Source organism: Nelumbo nucifera, chromosome 1, assembly GCF_055504915.1.
Source record: "Nelumbo nucifera cultivar China Antique chromosome 1, China Antique-T2T, whole genome shotgun sequence".
Lineage (NCBI taxonomy): Eukaryota > Viridiplantae > Streptophyta > Magnoliopsida > Proteales > Nelumbonaceae > Nelumbo > Nelumbo nucifera.
In genome coordinates, this window is record NC_142649.1 from 7,340,025 (window position 1) to 7,366,336 (window position 26,312).

Consider the following 26,312-nt stretch of genomic DNA (forward strand, 5'->3'; position numbering starts at 1 on the left):
ACCCACTAGGTTGATTTATTAGTGGGCATGACCCACCTTAAGATTTTAAACTTAAATATTTTAACAGTAGGCCCCACTGACACGTAGGACCAACCATGTTGATTTAATAGTTAACAGTGGGCCCCGCTGATAAGTGGGACCCACTATGTTGATTAAATAGTGGGCATGGCCCACTTTAATATTTTAAGCTTAAATGTTCTAACAGTGGGACCCACTATACTGATCTGATAGTAGGCCCACTACAGCATTAACTCATTATTAAACTTTACTTTTGTATATAGTGAGTGGGATCCACCAAGCCAAAAATGATTCAGCATTTTGTAACAGTGGATTATTCACTGCTAATTTTCCTTTGAGATGGATAAAATCCACTGAATTATTAAATCTTATTTTGGGTTTATAGTAGATGGGACCCACCAAACCAGCAATTATAACAGTGGGTCTACTATGTTGATTTCAACGGTGGGTGATGGCCCACCACTCAATTTATATTTGGCTTTGAATGTGGTGGACAGGATCCACCGATTGCAACACTGATATGCTGTTGCAAGGTAATTTGATGAGGACCCACTAAATCAGATAAGTGACATTGGATATGGCCCACTAATCAACCTGCTTTAATGGTGGGTAAGAGCCACCGGACTAGCCCAAAGAAGATTAAATTAATCAGTGGGCAGGACCCACTAAATCAGAATAAGTGATACTTGTCGTGAACAGTGGGTATGGCCCACTAGTTAGCTTGTTTTAATGGTGGATAAGAGCCACCAAATTAGCCCAAATATGATTAAATCGATTAGGGTAAGTGATGTCTTCTGGAATAGTGGGTATGGCCCACTAATCAGCCTATTTAAATGGTGGATAAGAGTCACTGAATTATCCCCAATGGTGATTAAATTTTATAGTGGGTAGGACCCACCACTAAACAGAACTCTAGAGGCTCCCCAGTATTAATCCCCTTTTTTATCTATTTTATACATTCTTTTTGTGGTGGATAGAATCCACCGGATATAAGAAAACAATTGAGACAAGAGTTGGAGTTCAACAGAACTCTAGAGAGAGAGAGAGAGAGAGAGAGAGAGAGAGATATGGATTGAGAATAGACTAAGTTTAGGGATAGAAGATAAGAGATAAAATAAAATAAAATAAAACCTGTACCTGTGTATATTTATCCTCTTCAATCAGTAGAACTACAAATTCCCTCCTCTATTTTATCTCTTCCTCTCTCTTCTCTCCTTTTTCTCTTTCTCTTCACTCTTTTCTCTCTCTCTTCTCTCTTTTCTCTATCTGCCGCCTCTCTATCAGCCTGCCTTCTCTCTATTAATCCACCATTTTGCTCTTCTCTCCCCCTTATATAGAAGGAGACAGTTATAGGGTGGGGAGGTTAGAGCAACCCCCCACTCTTCATACGTGGGGTGGTTGCTTAACTTCCCCCCATAACCAAAACACAACTTAAAAGTGGAGTGGGCCAGCTGTCAAATCCCCCCCCTCCAGCTTTATATTTATTTACATAATTTTTTTTACATCATATACTTTTGAGTCCTAAACACTGTTGTACGATTACCATTGTACAATTCTATTTTCAAGCAATAAAGTTTCAGTTAATAAGCAAAATAAATAAATAAATAAATAGTGAATCAGTCAGCTGATGGGGAAAACATTTTGTTCTTCTCAACCACTTTTTTTTTTTTTTTGATAAAAGATAAGGTAAAATTTTATTCAAATAGCCAAAAATGGCAGATTACAACCAAGGCCCCTAAGACAAGGAGCCAAAACTCACTTTAACAACTACAATACATCATAACTCAAGAAAATTCCTAGATCTCAGCTGAGAACAGAGGACTGAAGCCTGAAGGTCCTTCACCGCAGCCACACAGGAAACTAGCTTGCCAAAAGCAAAGGCAATCAAGCAATCTATGCTAGAGGCCTTATTTTGAAAGATCCTTCTGTTTCTTTCTGTCCAGATTGTGCATAAGATGGCTGCAGGCAGGACACTCCAAATGCACTCCGCCAATTTAGAACCACCCTTCAGCTCCCAACTCCATATCATGTCCAGAACTGAATAAGGCATACACCATTGCAGCCCTACCCCCGATAAAAAGTGATTCCATATTGCAGCTGTAACCAAACAGTGAATGAATAGGTGCCTGCCATCTTCCTCCATATCTCCACAAAGAACACACAGCTGGTCCTGAATCTGAACACCCCTTCTAACCAGGGAGTCTTTCGTAAGGCAACTATTGAGAGACACAGCCCAAACCAAAGCATTCACTTTTGAAGGCACAGAAGGGTTCCAAGTCTTCTCAGCTGGAATTTTTGGATACACAGCTTCATTCAGAACCCCTGCAAAAGAGCTAACCAGGAAACTACCATCCACACTAAACTTCCAGTTCCAAGAGTCCTAAGAAGACAAGTCAATGGACTGTGTTGGAAAACGTGGGGTTACTGGTTCAGATCTGAAAATAGATTTGTATATATTCCTAGGATTGTGGAAGGATTGATTTAGAAAGTTTTTCTTTCTATTTCTTTCTTTCTATTTTTGTACTTTCTATTTTCTCTCCTTTCTATTTTTTCTTCTTTCTATTTTCTTTTCTTTCTATTTATTGCAGCAGCTTACTGTATAAATATGCCAATTGGCAATAGAATGAAACATATCAGTATTCTACCATTCCAAAACATGGTATCAGAGCTTTAGGTTTGTCAACCTTGAGATTTTTTTTCGGCCTTCAATGCCAGTTTTTCGTGTTTTTCTCTTCTGGCCTTCAATGTTGATCTGTAACCAGAAGTGTTCCTTTATTCTCCTTTCCTGCTGACCTTATTTTTCCTCCATTAACAATGTCCGACATGACTGCAACAAGTGCTCCCGTCCAAACCGATGAAGGAGCAACAAATTCTCATCCTCACACTGGTGGTTTGTAGAATATTCAGGCAACATATAGACTGAATGGCCAGAATTACTTGAAGTGGTCACAACTAGTGCGTACCTATTTGAAGGGAAAAGGAAAAATTAGTCACCTCCTTGGAACAGGACCAAGGTTGGGCGAGCCAAATTTTGATGCTTGGGACGAAGAGGACTCCATGATTATGTCATGGTTGTGGAGTTCAATGACACCCGAGATCAGTGATACTTGTATGTTTCTTCCCTCTACAAAGGCTATTTGGGATGCTGTCCGACAAACCTATTCCAAAGCCCATGACGCTGCTCGTGTCTATGAGGTCAAAGTGAAGACAGTGGCGGCCAAACAAGGGAGCAGGAGTGTTACAGAGTATGCAAATCTGCTGCAAAATTTATGGCATGAGCTTGATCATTATCGGGTTCTTGAGACAAAGTGCGCAAATGATGTTGTGATCTTGAAGAATTTTATTGAAAGAGATAGGGTGTATGATTTTTTGGTCAGACTGAATGCTGAATTTGATCAGGTCCGAATACAAATTCTTGGAAAATAAGAAGTGCCTCCATTGAATGAAGTCATAGCCCTTGTCAGAGCTGAGGAAAGCCGTCGTGGAATCATGCTTGAGCCTAAAGATCCCGAAGGCTCAGCCATGGTGGCAAGGGAGGAAGTTACAGTGGTTCAAAGGGTGAGAACAATCACAACTTGGCTCGTGACACAACCACCCGTGACTCTAACGATAACCTCTGGTGCACCTATTGCAAGAAGCCCAGACACATGAAAGATCGGTGCTGGAAACTTCATGGGAAACCTCCCACATCCAGCAAGGAATGGGGAAATCGAGGAGTTTCAAAAGGAGTTCAACAGGCCCATAATGTCTCCACAACCCCGCAGCAAGAACACTCAAGTCAGGGACCATTTAATGATGAAGAAATTGAAAGGCTAAGGAGCTTCCTGAAATCCTTGAAACCAGGAAGTGGTTCTACCTCTCTTTCTCTCTCAGGTGAGTCTTTATCTCTAAGATTACATGCCTCGGCTAGTGTTTTTCCATGGATTCTTGATTCTGGAGCTACTGACCACATGACACCCTCTTCACTACATTTTCTCACCTATACACCCTGTCCTAGTAATAGAAAAATTTCTGTTGCTGATGGTTCTTTCACCACAGTGGCAGGGATTGGGAATATTCAAATTACTCCATCCCTATTACTTAAAAATGTGCTTCATGTTCCTAAGTTATCCACTAGCCTTATCTCTATACATAAACTCACCCAGGATGTGAACTGCAATGTTGTGTTCTTCCCTTCTTACTGTGTATTTCAGGACCAAGTTTCAGGGAAGAAGATTGGACTTGCTAAGGAAAGAGATGGACTCTACTACCTTGAAGCAACCAGCAAACCATCTCACACTGTTATGCATGTCACACACGAGTCATACTTATCTACCTCCAATAAAGATTTAATTTGGCGTCATCATTTCCGTTTTGGTCATCCTTCATTTCCTATTTTAAAAACAATGCTTCCTTCCTTGTTTAAAGGAATTGATGTTGAAACCTTTCATTGTGATGTTTGTGAACTTGCTAAGCACAAAAGGGTTTCTTTCCCAATCAGCAATAAAAGATCTTCAACTCCTTTTTATTTGATTCATTCGGATATATGGGGCCCTTCTCAAATTCCCAACATTACTGGTTCCAGATGGTTCGTCACCTTTATTGATGATTGCACTAGGGTCACATGGATTTTTCTTCTTAAGTCTAAATCTAATGTGGGTACGATTCTTCCCAACTTTCATAACATGGTCCAAACTCAGTTTGGTGTGAGAATTAAAAGGTTTCGATCTGATAATGCTACAGATTATTTTAATCAGAATTTGTCCCCATTTTTTCAGAAAGAAGGCATTGTGCATGAATCCTCCTGTGTTAACACTCCCCAACAGAATGGGGTAGCTGAGAGAAAAAATGGCCATCTTTTGCAAACCACCCGAGCCTTTCTCTTTCAAAATCAGGTGCCAAAACAATATTGGGGGGAAGTTGTCCTTACTGCTGCCTACACCACAAATAGACTACCATCTAAAGTTCTTGACAACCGAAGCCCAATACAAGTCCTTTCTCAATTTTACCTGATATTCGAACCTCAAATAATCTCACACCAAGAATTTTTGGTTGCACTGCCTTTGTTCATGTCCATAATAAGGGAATTAGACCCACGAGCAATCAGGTGTGTCTTCTTGGGATATTCCCCAACTCATAAAGGTTATAAATGTTATCATCCAGCCACTAGAAAATTCTACACCTCCATCGATGTCACATTTGAGGAAGGAAAATCTTTTTTCACTCAACCTTATCTTCAGGGGGAGCCCTCATTAATGGAAGATAAGGCCTCGGATCTACTCTCCCTAGATGTATTACCCTCCTCACAGACATTCAATCGTCAAGAATCACATCCCTTTGAGTCACATTCCACTGGGCCCCACATTCCCGAGTCTCAACAAGAGTCAAACAACCCGACCATTGAACCAAATTCGGACACTGTTAACCCCACGAATGATGTGCATGATAATGTGAGATATATGCAGGTTTACTCTAGGAGGAAAAATCCAGATCCTCAACCTGTGCAAGTCCAAGATTCAACTCCTAATCCTAGAACTGAGGTGTTGATTCAGCTGTCTTAATTTGTATGTTTATCTTTGTTGGGTCTTAAGTCATTAGTTATTGGGCCTTAGTTACTGGGCCTAATCTTATTTAGTGTTTATTTTGACTAGGTGTCCCATCACTAATCAGGGGCATTCTGGTCTTTTTATGTAACATTATGTAATGTTCTTATATATAATAGATTAGGGCTGGCTGAGAACACTTCTGCCGCCCATCTCATATCTTCTTCTTCTTCTCCTCTCATTCGATAGCTCTATTTCAGCAAACATGGTATCAGAGCGCTAATCTTTCGACTGGTTACAGCAGCCGCCTCTTCTTCTACTCGCAGTTAACTCTTTCACTTCTTTTTTTTTTGGTTGCTGCAAAGAAACCCCAGGGTTGGTCGTAGAACACAGCTGGACCTACATCTAGGGTTTCCCTTGGTTGTAGGGCCCAAGGGGAGTTAGACCCAGAGGCTGATGCCCTAATAGACGCAGTACAGCAGACTGTAGCCATTCGGCTAAGATAGATCTATGTAGAACAGATCTAGGCGGAAGGACTAATCTCAGCAGTCCTAGAACTGTTCGTGGGTGAGGTTATAACCTACGATAGCAGTGCTTAGCACACGGTAGAAGCCAACACAGCAAGTTGCAGGCTGCGGCAGCAGTGATTAGAACAAAGCAGAAGGTAGCACAACAGATTATAATCTGTGACAGCAGTAATTAGGGCACAGTGTGCAGTGCAGTACTCAGTGTTTCAGCTCTGTGTCGGGTTCTCAGGACTGAGTTTACAGTGCAGCAAGTTCCGTAAGTGTGAAACAGTTCACTATATATTGTGTTTACAGTCTTGACATTTACGAGTAAGAGAAGATGTCTTCCATATCCAGGGAAGTGTCTTCTAGAGATGTTAGGGCTTGTGGGAGATCTCCTAATTTGGAGAATCCAAATCTGCACAGCCTACAGATCACAAGTGTGTTGTTGGATGAGTACAACTTCAGAGAATGGTCTGTCTCAGCCATGCTTTTCATCACATCCCGGGAACTCACTGGTTACTTGGACGGGCAGAAGAAGGAACCCGAAGTGGGGAGTGCTGAATATGCAACTTGGCGCAAGGAGAATGCTACAGTTATGTCCTGGCTACTTGCCTCAATGACTCCAAGAGTAGTTAGGACTGTTCAACATTTCTCCACGGCTGCCAAGATATGGGAAAAAGTTTCTAAAACCTATGGGCAGAAAAAGAATAATGCCAGAATTTACAGACTGAATCAAGACATTGCTGCCTTGAGGCAAGGAGATATGAGTGTTGCAACATATTTTGCTACACTAGAAGGACTATGGGAAGAGTTAGATCACCACCTTATTATTGATTGGGAGAATGCCAGAGACAAGGAAAAGCATGACAAACAAGTTGAAGATGGTAGAGCATTTAAGTTTCTAGCTGGCCTAGATCCTATATATGAGAGCATAAGGTCCCAAATTCTGGGAAGGGATGAAATGCCAGACTTACATCATGTTTACTACCTTGTGAGGAATGAAGAGGTGAGAAGAAAAGAGATGCAGGTTGATACTCAAACTAAACTAGCTGAACAGTCTGTGGAACATTCGGCCCTAATCTCTACAAATCAAAGGGAAAACAGGCACTCTGACAAGAGACATCTGAAGTGCACCCACTGTGGAGGGGAAAGGCATGTGAAAGAGACCTATTGGGTTCTCCATCCGCATCTAAAGCCAGCTGCATTGAGGAAAGATAAGAAGCATCAGAAGGGTCAATCTGCAAGTGTGAATCTGGCTACGGGTCAAAGTGATGATGGTTCAAAACACTCATCCACAGTTACTTCCTCTTCCATGGGACAGACCACTAATTCCCCTGGAACCGGGTCCTTGGGTTTTACTGCCGATGAGGTAGAGGTACTTAGCCGGGCCCTAGCCCGTCTAAGGACCAATTCTCTTCCATCCTCCTCCCTTGCCAGATCAGGTATTGTCTCTGCCTTTAGTGCATCTAGTACTATTGATCCTGCCTCTTGGATTATTGATTCTGGTGCAACTAACCACATGACACACATGTCTTCTCTATTTTCTTCCTATCATTTAATGTCTGGCCAAGATAAAATGAGGGTTGCTGATGGTTCTCTCTCTACCATCTCTAGGAAAGGAGTGGTTGACCTAAGCAAGGACCTCTCACTCAAATCTGTCTTGCATGGTCCCAATCTTTCTTCAAATCTCTTATCTGTTTTAAAGCTTACCAAAAATTTGAATTGTAGCATAACCTTTTTTCCTACTCATTGTGTCTTTCAGGACAGATTGACGAAGAGAACAATTGGGAGCGGTCATGAGTGTGGAGGTCTCTACTACCTTGATGCAGACATCAGTTCGGCCTTACAAACATCTGCTACTAGTAGTCAGTCCAACGTGGAATCAATAGCTAGGTTACATCTGTGGCATGCTAGGCTAGGTCATTTACCGTTTTCATCATTGGAAGTGTTGTTTCCAGAATTATTCAAAGGTGTTTCAAGTCAAGAGTTAGTTTGTGAAGTTTGTCAACTATCAAAGCAATGTAGAACTGTTTATCCAACTTCGAGTAATGACATTCAAGCTCCTTTTGACTTAGTCCACTCTGATGTTTGGGGCCCCTCTCCCATTATTTCTGTTGATGGCTTTCGATACTTTATCAGTTTTATTGATCACTTTTCTCGATGCACATGGATCTACTTATTAAAAGCACGAGAAGAAGTACCGCGGGTAACCATGACATTTTGCAAAATGATTGAAACCCAATTTGGCACGAAGATCAAACAATTCAGGTCAGATAATGCTGCAGAATACTTTGAAAGGTCCTTGAATCTGTTTATGGAGGATGCTGGAATGATTCATCAGTCATCTTGTGCTAGTACCCCCCAACAGAATGGGGTTGCTGAACGCAAGAATAGGCACCTATTGGAGACTGCTCGAGCCTTACTATTTCAGCACAAAGTTCCAAAAAACTATTGGTCTCAAGCAATCCTTACTGCATCATATCTGATAAATCGAATGCCATCCAAGGTATTGGGGATGAAAACTCCTTTCTCTGTTCTTTGCCCTCATCTTCCTAACTTTTCTCTTTCACCGAGAGTCTTTGGTTGTGTATGCTTTATACATGTCAAGGATCCGAAGAAGACCAAATTGGATCCTAGGGCTACAAAGGGAATCTTTTTGGGATACTCCCCTACTCAGAAGGGATACAAGTGTTATGATCCAGTCACCAAGAAAAAATATGTCACAAAGGATGTGGTATTCTTTGAGTCTCATTCCTATTTTCATTCTTCCCAGAATCCTCTTCAGGGGGATACTAGTGGGATGGAAGAGGATTCTTCTGTTCCCCCATTCTTTGTGCCTCTCTCTACCTCAGGCCTTCCATCTTCTCCTCCTAATCCACCTAGTTGTGGTATCCCGGGTGAATCTAGTGAGGCTCCCATTGTACCAACTACTACTAGTGATGTTGCAATATTACTGAAGACTCCAACAGGCTGCAAAGAGATATCAAAATCACCTACAACAGAAGGAAGAAGGGCACTCTAACTCATGACAACAACCAATTGGACTCGGATCAACCTATCTCAGAAACTCAAGGTAATCCTATCAGTTCCTCTGACTTGGATCTTCCTATTGCCCTTCGTAAGTCTACTCGTTCTTGTACTATCAGACACCCCATTGCTGATTTTGTGTCTTACTCACATTTGTCTCCTCGTTATTGTTCTTTTGTGTCTGCTCTCTCTTCTGTGCATGTTCCTACCAGGTATTCTGAGGCAGTATCTGACCCAAAATGGAAAGAGGCTATGGACGAAGAAATGAAGGCCTTAATGAGAGCAGGGACGGGAATTAGTGGATCTACCAAAAGGGAAAGGCACTGTTGGATGCAAGTGGGTGTTCACTGTGAAGCATAGGGAGGACGGGTCCATTGAAAGGTACAAGGCTAGACTGGTAGCAAAAGGGTTTACTCAAAAAGAAGGGATTGACTACAAAGAAACCTTTGCTCCGGTGGCAAAACTCAACACAATCCGAATTCTATTATCATTAGCTGCAAATTTCTCATGGGAGCTACATCAGTTGAACGTGAAGAATGCTTTCTTGAATGGCGACCTGCATGAAGAGGTGTTCATGGATCCTCCACCAGGTTATGGGTTTGGGAAGAAGGTATGTAGATTGAAAAAAGCCCTATACGGCCTTAAGCAGTCCCCTCGAGCTTGGTTTGAGAAGCTGTGTGGGGCCATGAAGAAAGGTGGTTACACTCAAAGTGGGGCAGATCATTCCCTATTCATAAGGAAGAGAAATGGCAAACTTACAGCACTTATTGTCTATGTGGATGATATGGTAATTACAGGGGATGATCAGGAAGAGATTAAAAGATTAAAGGAGGTCTTGGCTGCTGAATTTGAGATCAAAGACCTGGGCCAACTGAGATACTTTCTTGGGATTGAAGTTGCAAGATCCAAAGAGGGCATCTATATATGTCAGCGGAAATACATTCTTGATCTTCTTCAAGAGACAGGCATGATGGGGTGTAGGCCAGCAGATACTCCAATAGAACAGAATCATGGTCTACAGGAGTCAGTAGGAGAGGACTACCTTGATAAGGAAAGATACCAAAAGCTAGTGGGGAAGTTGATTTACCTGTCCCTCACTCGCCCTGACATTGCTTATGCTGTACATGTTGTCAGTCAGTTCATGCACACTCCTAAAATCCCTCACATGAAAGCTGTGGAAAGGATCCTCAGATATTTGAAGTCTTGCCCGGGGAAAGGGATTCTGTTCAGGAAAAACAGTAAAATTGAAGTTGAAGGATATACTGATGCAGATTGGGCTGGCTCTGTTGGGGACAGGAAGTCTACTTCTGGGTACTGCACCTTTGTTGGAGGAAATTTAGTTACATGGAGGAGTAAAAAACAAAATGTGGTTGCTAGATCTAGTGCAGAGGCCGAATATCGAGCTATGGCTCATGGTGTTGCTGAACTTTTATGGCTTAAGATCCTGCTTGGTGAACTTGGAATTAAGATTGAGTGTCCTCTCAGGTTGTACTGTGACAACAAGGCTGCCATCAACATTGCAAATAACCCAGTGCAACATGATAGAACGAAACATATTGAGATAGACCGTCACTTTGTCAGAGAAAGAATTGTCTCAGGAGAACTCTGCATCCCTTATACTCCCTCCGAGATGCAGATTGCAGATGTTCTGACTAAAGGGCTAGCTACAATGAAATTCGTGGACTTACTTGGCAAGCTAAACATGATTGACATCCATGCTTAGCTTGAGGGGGAGTGTTGGTTCGGCTGTCTTAATTTGTATGTTTATCTTTGTTGGGTCTTAAGTCATTAGTTATTGGGCCTTAGTTACTGGGCCTAATCTTATTTAGTGTTTATTTTGACTAGGTGTCCCATCACTAATCAGGGGCATTCTGGTCTATTTATGTAACATTATGTAATGTTCTTATATATAATAGATTAGGGCTGGCTGAGAACACTTCTACCGCCCATCTCATATCTTCTTCTTCTTCTTCTCCTCTCATTCGACAGCTCTATTTCAGCAAACATGAGGGATGCTCAGAATCTGAACCTACACCTTCACAGTCTGAGTATGAGTATGACCTACCTACTGCACTGAGAAAAGGAACCAGAGAATGTACCGGACGCCCATTGTACCCTTTAGCCAAAAATGTATCATTCCCAAAATTCTCTAAATCCCATAAAAGTTTTCTAGTCAGCCTTAACACCATTCCAATTCCTAATACTCTAGCCGAGGCACTTTCTAATAAGGAGTGGAGAAAAGCCATGAGTGGAAATGGAGGCATTAGAAAAAAACAACACATGGGAAGTTGTGGATCTACCAAGAAACAAGAAGACGGTAGGTTGTAAATGGGTGTTCACAATTAAGTACAAATCTGATGGGTCATTAGAAAGGTACAAAGCACGCCTGGTAGCCAAGGGATATACACAGACTTATGGGGTAGATTATCAGGAGACTTTTGCCCCAGTAGCTAAAATGAATACAGTAAGGGTGTTACTGTCGTTGGCTGCTAACTATAATTGGGATTTGCAACAGTTTGATGTAAAAAATGTGTTTCTCCATGGTGATCTAGAAGAGGAGATATACATGGACATTCCATCGGGTTTTGGAGAAGGCATTAAAGGGAACAAAGTTTGTCGGTTGAAGAAAGCACTATACGGTCTCAAACAATCTCCGAGAGCATGGTTTGGAAGGTTTACGAAGGTAATGCTGAGTACAGGTTACAAGCAAAGTCAAGGTGACCACACATTGTTTATCAAACACACAGCCTCAGGGGGAGTTACTGCACTATTAGTCTATGTGGAAGATATAATCGTTACTGGGAATGATAAAAAGGAGAAGGAAGCATTGAAAAACTGCCTTGCCAGAGAATTTGAGATAAAAGACTTGGGGAGACTAAAGTATTTTCTCGGAATTGAAGTTGCACATTCTAAACAAGGCATCTTTATCTCTCAACAAAAGTATGTTGTTGATCTTTTGAGAGAAACAGAAAATATGGCATGTAAACCAGCTTCCACGCCTATAGATCCCAATCATAAACTTGGAGACGCCAACGAGAATGCAAGTGTAGACAAGGAGATGTTCCAAAGACTAGTTGGAAAACTCATTTATCTTGCACATACACGACCGGATATTGCATATGCTATAAGTGTAATAAGTCAGTTTATGCATAATCCTAAAGAAGTTCATCTGCAGGATGCTCATCGAATTCTGCACTATTTGAAAGCCAATCCAGGAAAAGGAATTTTATTTAGAAGAAATGGGGGACTGGCTCTTGAAGCATAAACAGATGTCGATTATGCAGGATCTCCAATAGATAGACGGTCCACTTCTGGTTACTGTACCTTCTTAGGAGGAAACTTAGTCACTTGGAGGAGTAAGAAGCAAAATGTAGTGGCTCAGTCAAGTGCAGAGGCAGAATTCAGGGCTATGGCACAAGGAGTGTGTGAATTACTCTGGTTGAAGATAATTTTAGAAGACCTGAAGATTCCACGAGAAGAGCCTATGAAACTATATTGTGACAACAAGTCAGCCATCAATATTGCTCACAATCCTGTTCAACATGACAGGACGAAGCACATCAAAATTGACCGACACTTTATAAAAGAGAAACTGGACAACAAGTTGATTTGCACTCCCTATGTGTCTACAAAAGGGCAACTGGCCAATGTACTTACTAAAGGGCTCAATAGTACAGAATTTCGGAGAATTATAGCCAAGCTGGGAATGGAGGATCTCTATTCACCAGCTTGAGGGGGAGTGTTGGAAAACGTGGGGTTACTGGTTCAGATCTGAAAATAGAATTGTATATATTCCTAGGATTGTGGAAGGATTGATTTAGAAAGTTTTTCTTTCTATTTCTTTCTTTCTATTTTTGTACTTTCTATTTCTTTCTTTCTATTTTTGTACTTTCTATTTTCTCTTCTTTCTATTTTTTCTTCTTTCTATTTTCTTTTCTTTCTTTCTATTTATTGCAGCAGCTTACTGTATAAATATGCCAATTGGCAATAGAATGAAACATATCAGTATTCTACCATTCCAAAACAGACTGCCGGTAAAGCAACCCCAAGAGATCAGCAACTTTCCCAATTTCCCAGTCCTGAAATGACCTTCTAAAGGAAGAGCTCCAAGTAATAGTGCCCCCACTCACTTCAAACTGACTAGCCACCAATCCATTCTGATTTTCCGCAATCTGAAATAGCTGAGGGAAGACTTCAGCCAGAGGTGTACTATCACACCAAGTATCCTTCCAGAACCGCAACCTACTCCCATTCCCCACCTTTAGAATTAGACCACTACTCATCCAAGGGAGAACTTCCATGACTTTTTACCACAGGGAGCAACCTAAAGAATTCAATTGATTAGTGGTTACCCAGTCCCCACTGTCAGTATCATATTTTGCTGCAATTAATTTCCTCCGCCATCTGTCTTTTTCTTTCTCAAATCTCCAAATCCATTTTCCCAAGAGAGCTTTATTAAACAACTTTAGCTTCCTAATCCCCAACCCCCCTTTCTCCTTAGGGCCACATATCTGATCCCAGTTAACCAGATGAAATTTATTTTCCTCCTCCCATCCCCTCCAAAGAAAGCCTCTCTGGATTTTCTCAATTCTTTGGGCTACTTTGACTGGAATTGGGAATAAAGATAAAAAGTAGGCCGGAAGGTTAGAGAGTGAGCTTTTTAGTAATGTGATTCTTCCCCCCAGTGGTAGATACTTGGATTTCCAATACATAAGATTCCTCTCCACTCTCTCAACCACCGGATCCCACACCACCGCAGAGGTACATTTAGCTCCAAGAGGGAGGCCAAGATAGGAAACAGGCAAATATCCAATCTGACCAGGTAAAATCTCCGTGAGCTCTTCAAGATTCTCCACTTTGCCCACTGGAATCAGTCTACTTTTGGTCCAATTTACTCTCAAACCCGAAACCACTTCAAACCAACTAAGCACCCCCGGACTGTTCTTCTCAACCACTTCTTTTTCTCTTTTTTTTTCGAGGAAAATTTAACCATATTTTATTAGAAAATGAAACAGTACATGAAAGGATGTACAAAGCAAGGGGAGAACCCCAAAGGTTTACAAAGGAGGAAGTCTATGTGATTTAGTTCCCCAGGAATCCAAGTTAGTCTTGCGTTTAAGAAGTCCAGAGAGTCTCTAGCCTCAGCCAGGTACTGGATCAATCTCCAAGGTCCCCCTCCTTGTCCCTTAACCATTTTATAGTATTTGCTGAGTCACCTGCAATGATTACGTTCTGAATTCCCAGGTTTTTTACTACTCTGATTCCCGTGAGAGAAGCCATCACTTCAGCCTTTGTATAGTTAGTCAATCCAATTGGACTACTGAAGGTCCAGCAGATGTTACCCCGCTCATCCCTTAAAATGCCTCCTATGCCACCTGGGACAGGATTTCCTGGCACGCTTCCGTAAAAGTTTAAAGTCACCACTCCTTCACTGAGAACAGTGGGTTGTCTCTAGATTGCTTGTTGGGGGTGTGGGAGAAACAGATATGTGTGAGCATCTCTGTAAGGTTATTGACTGAGAGACCTTTAAATAGATCTAAATTAACAGCCCAGAGGTTACAAAGGTTAGTGATGTTTGAAATTAACTCTTTGAGGGGCCTGAATTTATTATCGAACAGGCATTTGTTTCTTTCCTCCCAAACACCCCACATTACTGCATGAAACACAGTTTGCCAATAGACATTACCTCTTTTGCTTAGGCCTAAACGTTGCCACTGATGCAAGAAATCCATAATATGCTCAGAAATAACCCAATTAAATCCAGCCATTCTCAAACATGAGGAGAGATAAAGAGTCTTCCCAGATTCTTTCTGAAGGAGGCCGCATGTCTTTAATCTCTGAAGACAAGCTTCCCAGACAAAGAAACAGACTCTTGAAGGGATATGGCTGCACCAGATCTTCTTGAAGGGGAAGGAGGAATTTTGCTCACCTGCAGTCAGAGCCTTGAAAAGAGACTTAGAAGAAAATTCGCCAATTGGATGGAGAGTCCAAATTCGGGTGTTAGGGAAGGAGGGGGAGATGTAGACTTCTTTTAGGGTTTGAAATAAAGCAACCAAGTCAGATATCTGTGGGTCCCTTAGGGGTCTACTGAGGTGTAGGTTCAAGGTGTTTTCAGCAATGAGGTATGGAAGGCAGGAAGAAACAGTTGCTTCTTAGTCGAGGGAGAGGTTGAAGAGTCTGGGAAAGAGGCAGCAAGGGTAGATTCTCCCCACCGAAGGTCTTTCCAGAATTTTATTTTAGAACCATTGCCCACTTTATATCTAATAAAAGGAAAGAAAGTAGTGTGTGTGGAGGCTATATCTTTCCAGGGATTAGTTGACTTTATCCTGTTCAAATGGAGGTTGTTGTTCCACCTGTTTGTATTTGATCCATACTTGCTTGAAATGACAAACTCTCCAAAGAGCATTAGGTTCTTTAGGGAATATCCAAAGCCATTTACCCAAGAGAGAGGTATTTTTCTCTTTCAAATGCCCAATTCCCAACCATCATTTAGGCTTGCAAACTTGTTCCCAACTTACTAAATGGCTTCTTTTCTCCCCATCTCCTTCTGAAAGAAAGTTCCTTTGAAGTTTCTCAATCTGATTTCTGACTTTGGTCGGAATCTGGAAGACTGAAAGGAAATAGACCAGCAGATTTGCTAAGGAGGCCTTTAAGAGAGTAAGCTTACCCCCTTTTGATAGGTAGCACTTCTTCCAAGATGCTAACTTCTTCTTGCATTTCTCCACCACCAGCCCCTAGAAGTTTAAGCTTTTTGGATTCCTTCCAAGAGGCATTCCTAGATAAGAAATATGAAGGTTCTACACTTTGCAACCCAACAAGGCTTTAAAGTTTTCTAGAAGATCCTCTTCTATTGAATTTAGGGCTACTATACCACTTTTGCAAAAGTTAACCCTCAAGCCAGTAATTAGCTCAAAGCACTCAATTACCCCTTTTGTGTTTGAGATGTTAACTAGAGAGGCATCCAAGAACAAGATGATGTCATCAGCAAATTGTAAGTGGGAGATGTGGATCCTGTCTCTCCCCACTTCAAAGCCTTTCACCAATAGAAGATAGGCTTTTTCAAAAGGAAATAAAAGTTCATACTTGTAATTAACACTTTAGTTACTTCATTGGAAAATGTTCCCACCCTACATGGAGTTTCACAAAGTCTTGACCTTTTACTAAGAACTGCTAGCTAGTATATTCAAAATTAAGATAATACACAGTTATCCCCAAACAGTAGGTTTTCTTACGCATCATTATTCTTTGAAGGTAAAATAGAACCAGAGTGCTGAAAATTTCAACACTAACAAAAATCAAGATTTTAGGTAACTAATAAAGCATATAAGAAAACATAAAACAAACAAGATAAACTGAAAACAGCTCAAGAAAGCGAAAATAATAATAATAATATAATAATAATAATAATTGAAACCAATAAAACATTGGAAAGTTTAATTCGTATTACATAATGATCAAAAGTTCTTATTACAGCAATACAATTGTTCATATGATGAAGGGGGCACAGCATTTCTCTCTCTCTCTCTCTCTCTCTCTTTTTTTTTTTTTTTTGTTTTGGTCAGCAATAAAGCATTTTCATTTGAAAGTTCAGTAGATAAAAGTACAACAGAATGAACACTCAGTGGAAAGTGAGGGGATTTCAACCTCCTAGCCATTCTCAGTCGTCTTCTGTAATCTGCAGTGCTGCCAAGTGAATAACAACCGAGAAGAAATTCCCAAACTTCTGCCCTTATAGATGGATCCACACCCTGACCATGTTGAATGTAAATTGCCAATTAAACCAATGAATAATCTTCTCTACCACTCCTAAAATAAGAACAGCCATCCATAATATGTAATGCCACATAAATTTCATCCTGGACAAAGAAATATGTTTATAGATTTACATAAGAAAATTAAATATGTAAAGTAAGAACAAGTTGTTCATAAGAACAAGTTGTTAAACAATATCATTCTGAAATGCGTGTGAGGCTGGAGCCTTGAGGCAAGGCTCAAAGAATGCCCTAATCATCATGGCTCAATATGCAAGGCATTATACCTAACACCCTAATTGAAATAGGGTGTGAGGCTGCAGTTCAGCCCAAGGACTTTAGACTGATCAGTCTGATTGAGAGTCTGTATAAGATCATTTCTAAAGTTCTTGCACTAAGACTCAAGAAAGTCCTTCCTTCCTTAATCTCACCAAATCAAGGGGCCTTTGTGAAAGGGAGACAGATTATCGATCAGATTTGAATAGCCAATGAATGTATGGATTGCAAAAATAGAAAAGGAGAAAAGGGTCCGATCTGTAAACTTGAGTTAGAAAAGGCTTATGATTTGGTGGATTGGGATTTCTTGTTAGAAGTGTTGAAGAATAGAGACTTTGGGGAGAGATGTTGTAAGTGGATGAAGGGTTGTATTACCTCTTGTCACTTCTCAATCTTAGTGAATGGAGTAGCTAAGGACTTCTTTCCTGCAAAGAGGGGCCTTAGACAAGGAGACCCTTTGTCACATTTCCTCTTCACCTTAGTAGTGGATGTCCTAAGTGTCTTGATTTCTAGGGCTGATTCAAGAAATCTACTAAAAGGTTGGAGAGTTGGGAGGCAACAAGTTATTGTCACTCACCTACAGTTTGCGGATGATATCATTCTCTTTTGTGAATGAGAAATTGAGGGGATGGATAACTTGAGATTGGTGGTGATGCATTTTGAGAGAGTCTCCAATCTGAAAATCAATTGGAACAAGAGTTGTGTAGCGGGGGTGAATTTATGGGATGATGAAGTGTAGTTGGTGGCTTGGGCTTTAGGTTGCGAGGTAAGTGGTTGGCCTCTGGTATATTTAGGTCTGCCCCTGGGGGGAAATCCTAGAACAGAAAACTTTTGGTACCCAGTTTTAGAAAGATTCACTAAGAAGCTAGCAGGGTGGAAGAGAAATTATGGGCCCATTTGACGCATCTTTTGGGAAGATCTTCTAGTAGCTCTGACAGTCAAAAGACGCATTGAGCTTTTGCATGAAGATCTGAGCAGCCTGAAGCACGTTTGGTAGGCGCACGTCTTTCCGTGTCTTTCCGCGTGAGAACAAAACGCGGAAGACGCGAAAAGCTTCATTTGGAGCTTCCCAAAATCAGCCCAAATTGGGCTTTTCACGTCTTTTCAGCGCTCCAGCTTTTGGTGGCTAGATCTTCCGTGAGCCAAACGGAAATAGACCGAAAATCGATCTGCCCGACTTGTAAACAGCCGAAAGACCGCACGGAAAGACACGCCAAATGGGCCCTATATCTCACTAGGGGGTAGAATCACTTTGATCAAGTCCATTCTAGCCAACCTTCCAATGTATTTTCTGTCTACCTTTAAGCTTCCTACCAAGGTTGCCAAGAAGTTAGAAAAGCTCATGAGAGATTTTCTATGGGAACCAGGTGACTCAAAAAAGGACCATTTAGTGAAGTGGGAAGTAGTTTCTAGGTGTTAGAATGCTCGAGTCAGGGGTATTTTGGTCATTCTAGTGTATCTTATTGAAAGTGAAATGTCTATTGTATCTGAGTTTAAGTTATGTGTCCCATCTTCTATGAGGGACAACATTGTCTTTCTTGTAACTTAAGTTTTATGAATAAAAGTCAAGTGGGTCGGCTAGGAGAGTGAGACTTTTCACTTTTCTCTCTTCTAGTTTGGCCAAACATTCTTCTCCTTCTTTCTCTTTTCTTTCTTCTTCCTTCTTCTCTGCTTTAACCTAGAATGAACTAGGGTTTATTCACATGGTATCAGAGCTGTAAAATCGTATCCTTATTTTTTTTCTTGTTGCTGTTCTCTTTCTGGGTTCGCCGCCAACTTTCACAGTCGTCTTCTTCATTTTCGATTGACCTGAGTGGAGGTTCGATAAGGGGCTGAAAAGGAGCTGTCGTTTTGTGGGTCTGGAGGTGAGAATGCCTCCAGTCGTTGCTGTGGTGGTCGTTGAAGTGGTATACTAAACCCTCTATTCAGTATCGAAGAGGGCTGAATGTGGACAGGTATGAACACTACTGTTGTTTGTCCAAGGGACTGTAAATGTTTTCTTGTTGCTTCAAAAGTTGGTTGTGGTGATGCTTGGTGTGACTGATATGCATTTCAGTCGTATTCCTCTGCATTCCTCTTCATATGTATGTTGAAAGAAGAGTTGTCGACTGCTGAGGTTCACAACAGCAGTAGTTTGGTGGTGGTTGTGTAGTGGTGATTGGTGGTAGTGGTGGTTGGGTCCTAGACCTTGTGTGTAATCAGTTCTGCAGTGTGCAACCCAAGTGTTTGATGTGAAGACTGGATGATTTCAGCCTTAGTGTGTGGTGGTGAATGGTTTTGCAGTGTGCAGCCCAGGTGTTTGATGTGAAGACTGAGTGATTTCAGTCTTAGTGTGTGGTGGTGAATGGTTTTGCAGTGTGCAGCCCAGGTGTTTGATGTGAAGACTGAGTGATTTCAGCCTTAGTGTGTGGTGTGTAATGTGTATTTAAAGCTGGGTTTGGTGGTGCTATAAGTGAGATAAGCCGTGTGAAAGAGTGTGTGGTTGTGTTGTATACTTGAAGGTGAAATAATGGAGATGGCTTCTTCCGTAGATGGGAATGACAACAAAACCAGCATCATGCTTTCTTCAGATTATATAAGTGTTCAAATGACATCCATCAAGTTGAATGGTGAGAACTATGTACCATGGGCAAAATCTGTGGAGGTGTTCTTGAAGGCCAAGAGGAAAGTAAAACATGTGAGGGAGGAGAAACCTTCCTCTAATTCTCCTGGGTTCAGTGATTGGGAACAAGATGATGCACAGATAATGACATGGCTTTGGAACAGCATGGAACCAAAGATTAGTGTGAACTTCATGTTCCTAGATACAGCCAAAGAGATATGGGATCATGCTAAAAAGTTGTACTCTGGACAAGACAACACAACTAGGGTATATCAGTTGTACCAAGAGTACTTCAATTTGAAGCAAGAAAGTCAAAGCTTAGAGGAGTACTATGCAAGTTTGAGGAACATCCGCAATGAGCTAAATGTGTATCACCCTCTAACATCAGATGTCCAGATCCAACAAAAGCAACGTGAACAGCTTGATGTGACTAGGTTTCTTGTGGGCTTGAAGGTTGAGTATGAGCCTGTCAGAGCACAAATATTGGGGGGATCAGCTCTCCCTTCACTTGAAGAAGTTTTTGCCCGTCTCAAAAGGACATCCATTGAGCCGGTGGAACATTCTTCCTTCTCTGATAGATCTGGTTTGGCAGTGACTAAAGGGAGTGGCCGTGGAAGTAGAAGTGGTGGTGGCAGCAGTGGCCCTCCAAGTAATGCTTAGAGAAAATGTACACATTGTGGCTTAGAGGGGCACACAGTTAATTTCTGCTATGATTTGCGTGGTCCACCCAACACTTGGGCTAACCATGCTACATCTAAGAGTAGTAGCACCATTACTGAAAGCCAGCAAACTGTCCCAACCCCCTCCACACCCACTTGTGCTTCCGGGCAGGAAATGGTGAGTGTACCACGGGCAGTGTATGAGTAGTTCCTTCAAACATCTCAGCAGAACACAGCTACACTTGCCCATTCAGGTATGGCTTGCTTGGCTTCCAAAGCCTCACCCTGGATCATTGATTCCGGAGCCTCGGACCATATGTCTGGGACTCTTGATGTATTTTCTTCCCTTTCTCGCTCCTCCACATCTCAATCAGTTACTCTTGCTAATGGTTCTACATCTCCTATTTGTGGTGTTGGTGATATTGATTTCTCCTCCATGTCTTTAGCATCTGTTTTATATGTTCCTAAGTTTCCGTTTAATCTTATGTCTGTTAGCAGATTAACCAAGTCTCTTGATTGTTCTGTAACCTTCTATCCTTCTTCTTGTGTGTTTCAGGATCTCAAGACGGGGAAGAAGATTGGTGGAGGGCATGAAGCAGGTGGTTTGTATTACCTTGATGGTGGTGGCCCCCCAATGGCTTTTCAGTCGTCTCTTACTCCTCTCCAATGGCACTGCAGACTCGGTCATCCCTCTCTCAAGTCTTTGAAGCTGCTAGTCCCTTTGTTGAGTCATCTTTCATTGTTAGATTGTGAGTCATGTCAGTTGGGAAAACATCATCGAGTCTCATTTAGTCCAAGAATTGATAGTCGTGTCTCTAGTCCCTTTGCTTTAGTTCATTCTGATGTATGGGGTCTAGTTAAAGTTGTGTCATACAGTGGGTTTAAGTACTTTGTAATCTTTGTTGATGACTTTTCAAGGATGACATGGATCTACCTTATGAAAGACCGTAGTGAATTGTTCTCTATTCTTCAGAAATTTCATGCTGAAATACGCACTCAATTTGGTGTTCATTTGAAAATACTTCGCTCCAATAATGCCAAAAAATACATCTCCTCGCCATTTCAGCAATACCTAGAACATCATGGAATAATTCATCAAACTTCTTGTGCCTACACCCCGCAACAAAACGGTGTAGCTGAACGGAAAAATAGACATCTTGAAACTGCTCGGTCCTTGATGATCAATATGCATGTCCCAAAACATTTTTGGAGTGATGTTGTTCTTACATCCTGTTTTTTGATAAATCGGATGCCCATGTCAATCCTTGGAAGTCAATCCCCTTTCTCCGTGTTGTTTCCCACTTTGTCTCCCTTTCCTCTCACCCCAAGAGTCTTTGGTTGTGTTTGTTTTGTTCAACACTTGGGGCCTGGAGTAGACAAGTTAGATGCTCGAGCTACGAAGTGTATTTTTCTTGGCTACTCGAGGACTCAGAAAGGGTATAAGTGTTATAACCCAAAATTTCATAAATCGTTTGTGTGCTCTGATGTCACCTTCTTTGAATCAGTTCCATTTTTCTCAGATGTCGGGGTCTCTTCTTCTCCCTCTATGGTTCCTCTTCCTGTACCGGTTATGGACCCTCTTCCCGTAGCTCCCATTCCTACTGCAGATGCACATCATACGCCTGTTACTACAGAGAGGCCGCCAATTACTCAAGTGTATACCCGCAGAAGTGCTTCGGCCCCTCCTCCACTTCAGCACCTGTCGACAGATCCGGCTACTGCCCCTTCTCCCTCAGATCTTGATCTTCCTATTGCTTTGCGGAAAGGTAAACGTACTTGTACTTCTCATCCCATTTCAGACTATGTTTCCACTGGTCACCTTTCTGCTTCTCATTGCAAGTTTATATCATTACTCTCATCGGTTCCCATTCCCAAGACTGTACAGGAAGCCCTTACCTCCCCAGGGTGGAGGCAAGTCATGGAAGAAGAACTCTCTACTCTACAACATAATCACACGTGGGAACTCACCACCCTTCCTCCTGGTAAGCACACTGTTGGGTGTAAATGGGTCTATACAATGAAGCATCTTCCTGATGGCAGTGTGGAACGATTGAAAGCACGGTTGGTGGCCAAGGGCTATTCTCAGTTATATGGTGTGGACTATATGGAGACATTCTCTCCTGTGGCTAAAATTGGTTCAGTTCGGGTGTTGATCTCATTGGCTACTATGTATGATTGGCCTCTCCTACAACTTGACATCAAAAATGCCTTTCTACATGGTGATCTTGTTGAGGAGGTGTATATGGAGCAACCACCAGGGTTTGTTGCTCAGGGGGAGGCTGGTAAGGTGTGCAGGCTCAAAAAGGCAATCTATGGACTGAAACAATCTCCTCGTGCATGGTTCGGCAGGTTCAGTGAAGTGATGAAGGCCTTTGGGATGAAACAGTGTCAGGTTGATCATTCTGTGTTCAGCTATAACTCAAAAGATGGAAAAATCTTGCTAGTCGTGTATGTGGATGATATTGTCATAACTAGAAGTGACAGCAATGGAATTGACAGACTGAAAAAATTCTTACAGGATCACTTCAATACGAAAGATCTGGGGAAGCTAAAGTACTTCTTAGGAATAGAAGTTGCGAGGTCAAAACAGGGGATCAACCTATGTCAGAGGAAATATGTTCTTGATCTACTTGAAGAAACAGGGTTGTTAGGTGCTAAACCAGCAGAGACTCCTATGGAACTCAATGCCAAGCTAAGTGTGGATGCAGGTGAAGAATTTGATGATCCTGGAAGATACAGAAGGTTGGTGGGAAAGTTGAACTATCTGACCATTACCCGACCAGATATATCATTTGTTGTGAGTGTGGTGAGTCAGTTTATGCAACATCCCCGGGTTCCTCACTGGGAAGTTGTTCTGAGAATTGTTAGGTACCTAAAGGGTGCTCCAGGTCGTGGTTTGTTGTACCAAAAGGGAGGAACTCTTGAGATAGTAGGGTACACAGATGCTGATTGGGCTGGCTCTATATCAGACAGGAGGTCAACCACAGGGTATTGTACCTTCCTGGGTGGCAATCTTGTAACATGGAAGAGCAAGAAGCAAACAGTGGTGGCAAGAAGTAGTGCGGAAGCAGAATACAGGGCTATGGCCCATACCACATGTGAACTAGTATGGCTGAAGAACCTACTACAGAAGATGGGTTTCTCAATTGACAAACCCATGAAACTATACTGTGATAATCAAGTTGTTGTTCACATCTCATCCAATCCTGTCTTCCATGAAAGAACTAAACATATTGAGGTGGATTGTCACTTTGTGAGAGAGAAAGTGATAAGTGGGGTAATAACTACATCTCATGTGAGCTCAGGAAATCAGTGGGCAGATCTCTTCACAAAAGGATTGTCTCGGGGAAGAATAGATTACATTTGTAACAAGATGGGACTATATGATATATACTCTCCAGCTTGAGGGGGAGTGTTAGAATGCTCGAGTTAGGGGTATTTTGGTCATTCTGGTGTATCTTATTGAAAGTGAAATGTCTATTGTATCTGAGTTAAGTTATGTGTCCCATCTTCTATGAGGGACAACATTGTCTTTCTTGTAACTTAAGTTTTATGAATAAAAGTCAAGTGGGTCGGCTAGGAGAGTGAGACTTTTCACTTTTCTCTCTTCTAGTCTGGCCGAACATTCTTCTCCTTCTTTCTCTTTTCTTTCTTCTTCCTTCTTCTCTGCTTTAACCTAGAATGAACTAGGGTTTATTCACACTAGGAAAAAGGAAGCAAGGGGTCTAGGCATTGGCAATATCAAATTAAGAAACGTAGCTTTGTTAGGAAAGTGGTTGTGGAGATTTCCTTTGGAGTAGGACAATTTGTGGCACTTGGTGGTGGAAAGTATTCACGGGATGGCAACTAATGGATGGGATGCTGGCGTCAACCCTAGGGCTTTTCATTTCTCCCCTTGGAAAGCAATTGCTAGAGTCTTGCCTTCCTTTCAGCCTTTCATCAGATTTGATGTGTGCTCCGGTAATAAAATTCTGTTTTGGGAAGACCTTTGGCTTGGGAACACCCCCCCTTAAGGATATATTCCCGATAATGTATTCTCTTTCCCTAAATAAATTCAAAACCATCTCCTCACTTCGTGTGTCTGAGGGGACTTGGGATTTGGGTTTGAGAAGAGGGTTGAGGGATTCAAAATTGGCTTCTGCAGATGAGTTATTCACTGTGTTGAATTCAGTTTTCGTAGATCTTTCCTGCCCAGATAGTAGAATTTGGAAAGAGTCCTCTTCAGGGACTTTCTCTTGTTCATCTTTTTTCAATGCCTTAGTTCAGTCTTCTTTTGTGTATGTCTCTTTTCCTGCTAAAGAAATCTAGTATTCTCTTGTGCCGCCAAAGGTTAGGGATTTTTGCTGGGAAGTGGCTCTTCAAAAGATCAATACCATAGATGTACTTCAAAGAAAAAGGCCAGACTAGAGCCTTTCTCCACATGCCTGTTACCTTTGCTTAAGAAATGGTGAGACAGCGACTCATCTTTTGATTTCTTGTCCTTTTGCTTATTATTTGTGGGAGTAGTTCTCTTCTTTGTTTGGTTACAGATGGAACCCCCCCCCCCTCGGGTGTGCTGAACCTTTTTTAACTCTAGCTTCTTCCGACGACAAAGGAAAAGGGGCAAGGTAATGTGGAGAATAACAAGAGCAGCCATCCTATGGTCAATTTGGAAAGAGAGAAACAATAGGATCTTCCTAGGGCAAGAAAAATCCAAGGAAGCACTTGTGGAGGTTGTCACCATCAAGGTTATGCACTAGCTGAAAGTACATAATCTCTTCAAGGACTTCTCCTCAGTTGACTTAATTAGAAATTGGAGTACTATAGTTGTATCCTCGCCTACCTCCCCTGTGGTACAAGAATGTTGGGTACCACTGCCTCAGTTCAGGGTGAAGCTAAACTTTGATGGAAGCTCCTTGGGAAATCTAGGTCAGTCGGGAGTTGGGGGTGTGTACAGAAATGAGGAAGGAAAAGTCTTGGCCCTTTACTCAGGCCCAATTGGGGTGGGAGATTCATTAAGGGCAGAAGTAATGGCCTTACTTCAAGGTTTGAAACTGGCGAAACAATGGGGAATGCAGCAATTAGAAGTGGAAGGAGACTCCAAGCTGGTAATAGGGTGGATGCAAGCTGGAAACTTGGGAGTGTGGTCTCTTAGACAGCCTCTAAGAGAGATTGGGGTGCATTTTAAATGGGTAAGAAGGTTAGCAAATGGAATGGCTGACACTTTAGCTGAGCAAGGAGTTACTAGGGAGGCTTTGTTTTGGGCCTGTTTGTAAGTTTTTGATTTTCTTTTTCCATCCATTTTGTGGGTGGTTAGCCTGTAATCTTTTCAATTCTCTAATGAAAGCTACCGTTTCCTATCAAAAAAAAAAACACCCTAATTGAAATAAAGTTTTCATGACAAGATCAAGTTAACTAACAAACAAAAAATTTCAGATTTTCAATGTATATATCTACTAATTTGTTAGAGTGACAACTTGTTCTTCCTATTATGCTAAACATATCAAGGGATTTAAAGACCCATCTGAAGATTTATTTTTTGATGTAGAATGTGTTTTTTTAGTAACTCCTTACCAACAATTTTTGGGACTGAAATCTAAAACTTCTATTGACTAAGCATCGTTGTTTTTTGGAATGTCTAAATGAACAGAAAGGTCTTAACCAAAATACATTCTACATTAAGACTTTTTTTCTGCATTCCTACATAAAGGAAATATTTACTTTTTATTCAGTTCTTCTAAAGAACAGGTCTTATTAAGCTAAACCTCACATGTCTAGTGATCACAGCACTTTGCCTTCAATAATTTTGTTTTAGAATACAGATCATTCAAGATTCTACACATTGAGGGCAACCTAATAGGTAGTTCACATGAAGATGAATTCTAAGGAGCCCAAACTATTTATTTGATTTTCATTTGAAGTTGCAATATTTTGTATGTGTGGTCCACCTTGAGTCAAGAGAAAAAGCA

The 26,312-nt window shown here is 41.5% G+C and overlaps 1 protein-coding gene across 9 annotated transcripts in view; it reads right to left on the bottom strand.

Annotated features, from left to right (window-relative positions):
• Positions 1-26,312, bottom strand: part of LOC104587004 (rab GTPase-activating protein 22-like) — a 93,261-nt gene that overhangs the window by 56,755 nt on the left and 10,194 nt on the right. For 8 of the 9 annotated variants that reach the window (XM_019195956.2, XM_088894766.1, XM_088894765.1 and 5 more), the window contains one exon: positions 16,721-16,824. The exons of the other annotated variant lie outside the window; for it this stretch is intronic. In XM_019195956.2, coding sequence (XP_019051501.1) covers positions 16,721-16,824 — 104 coding nt within the window. The remainder of the gene's footprint in view (positions 1-16,720; positions 16,825-26,312) is intronic. 9 annotated transcript variants of the gene reach the window in all.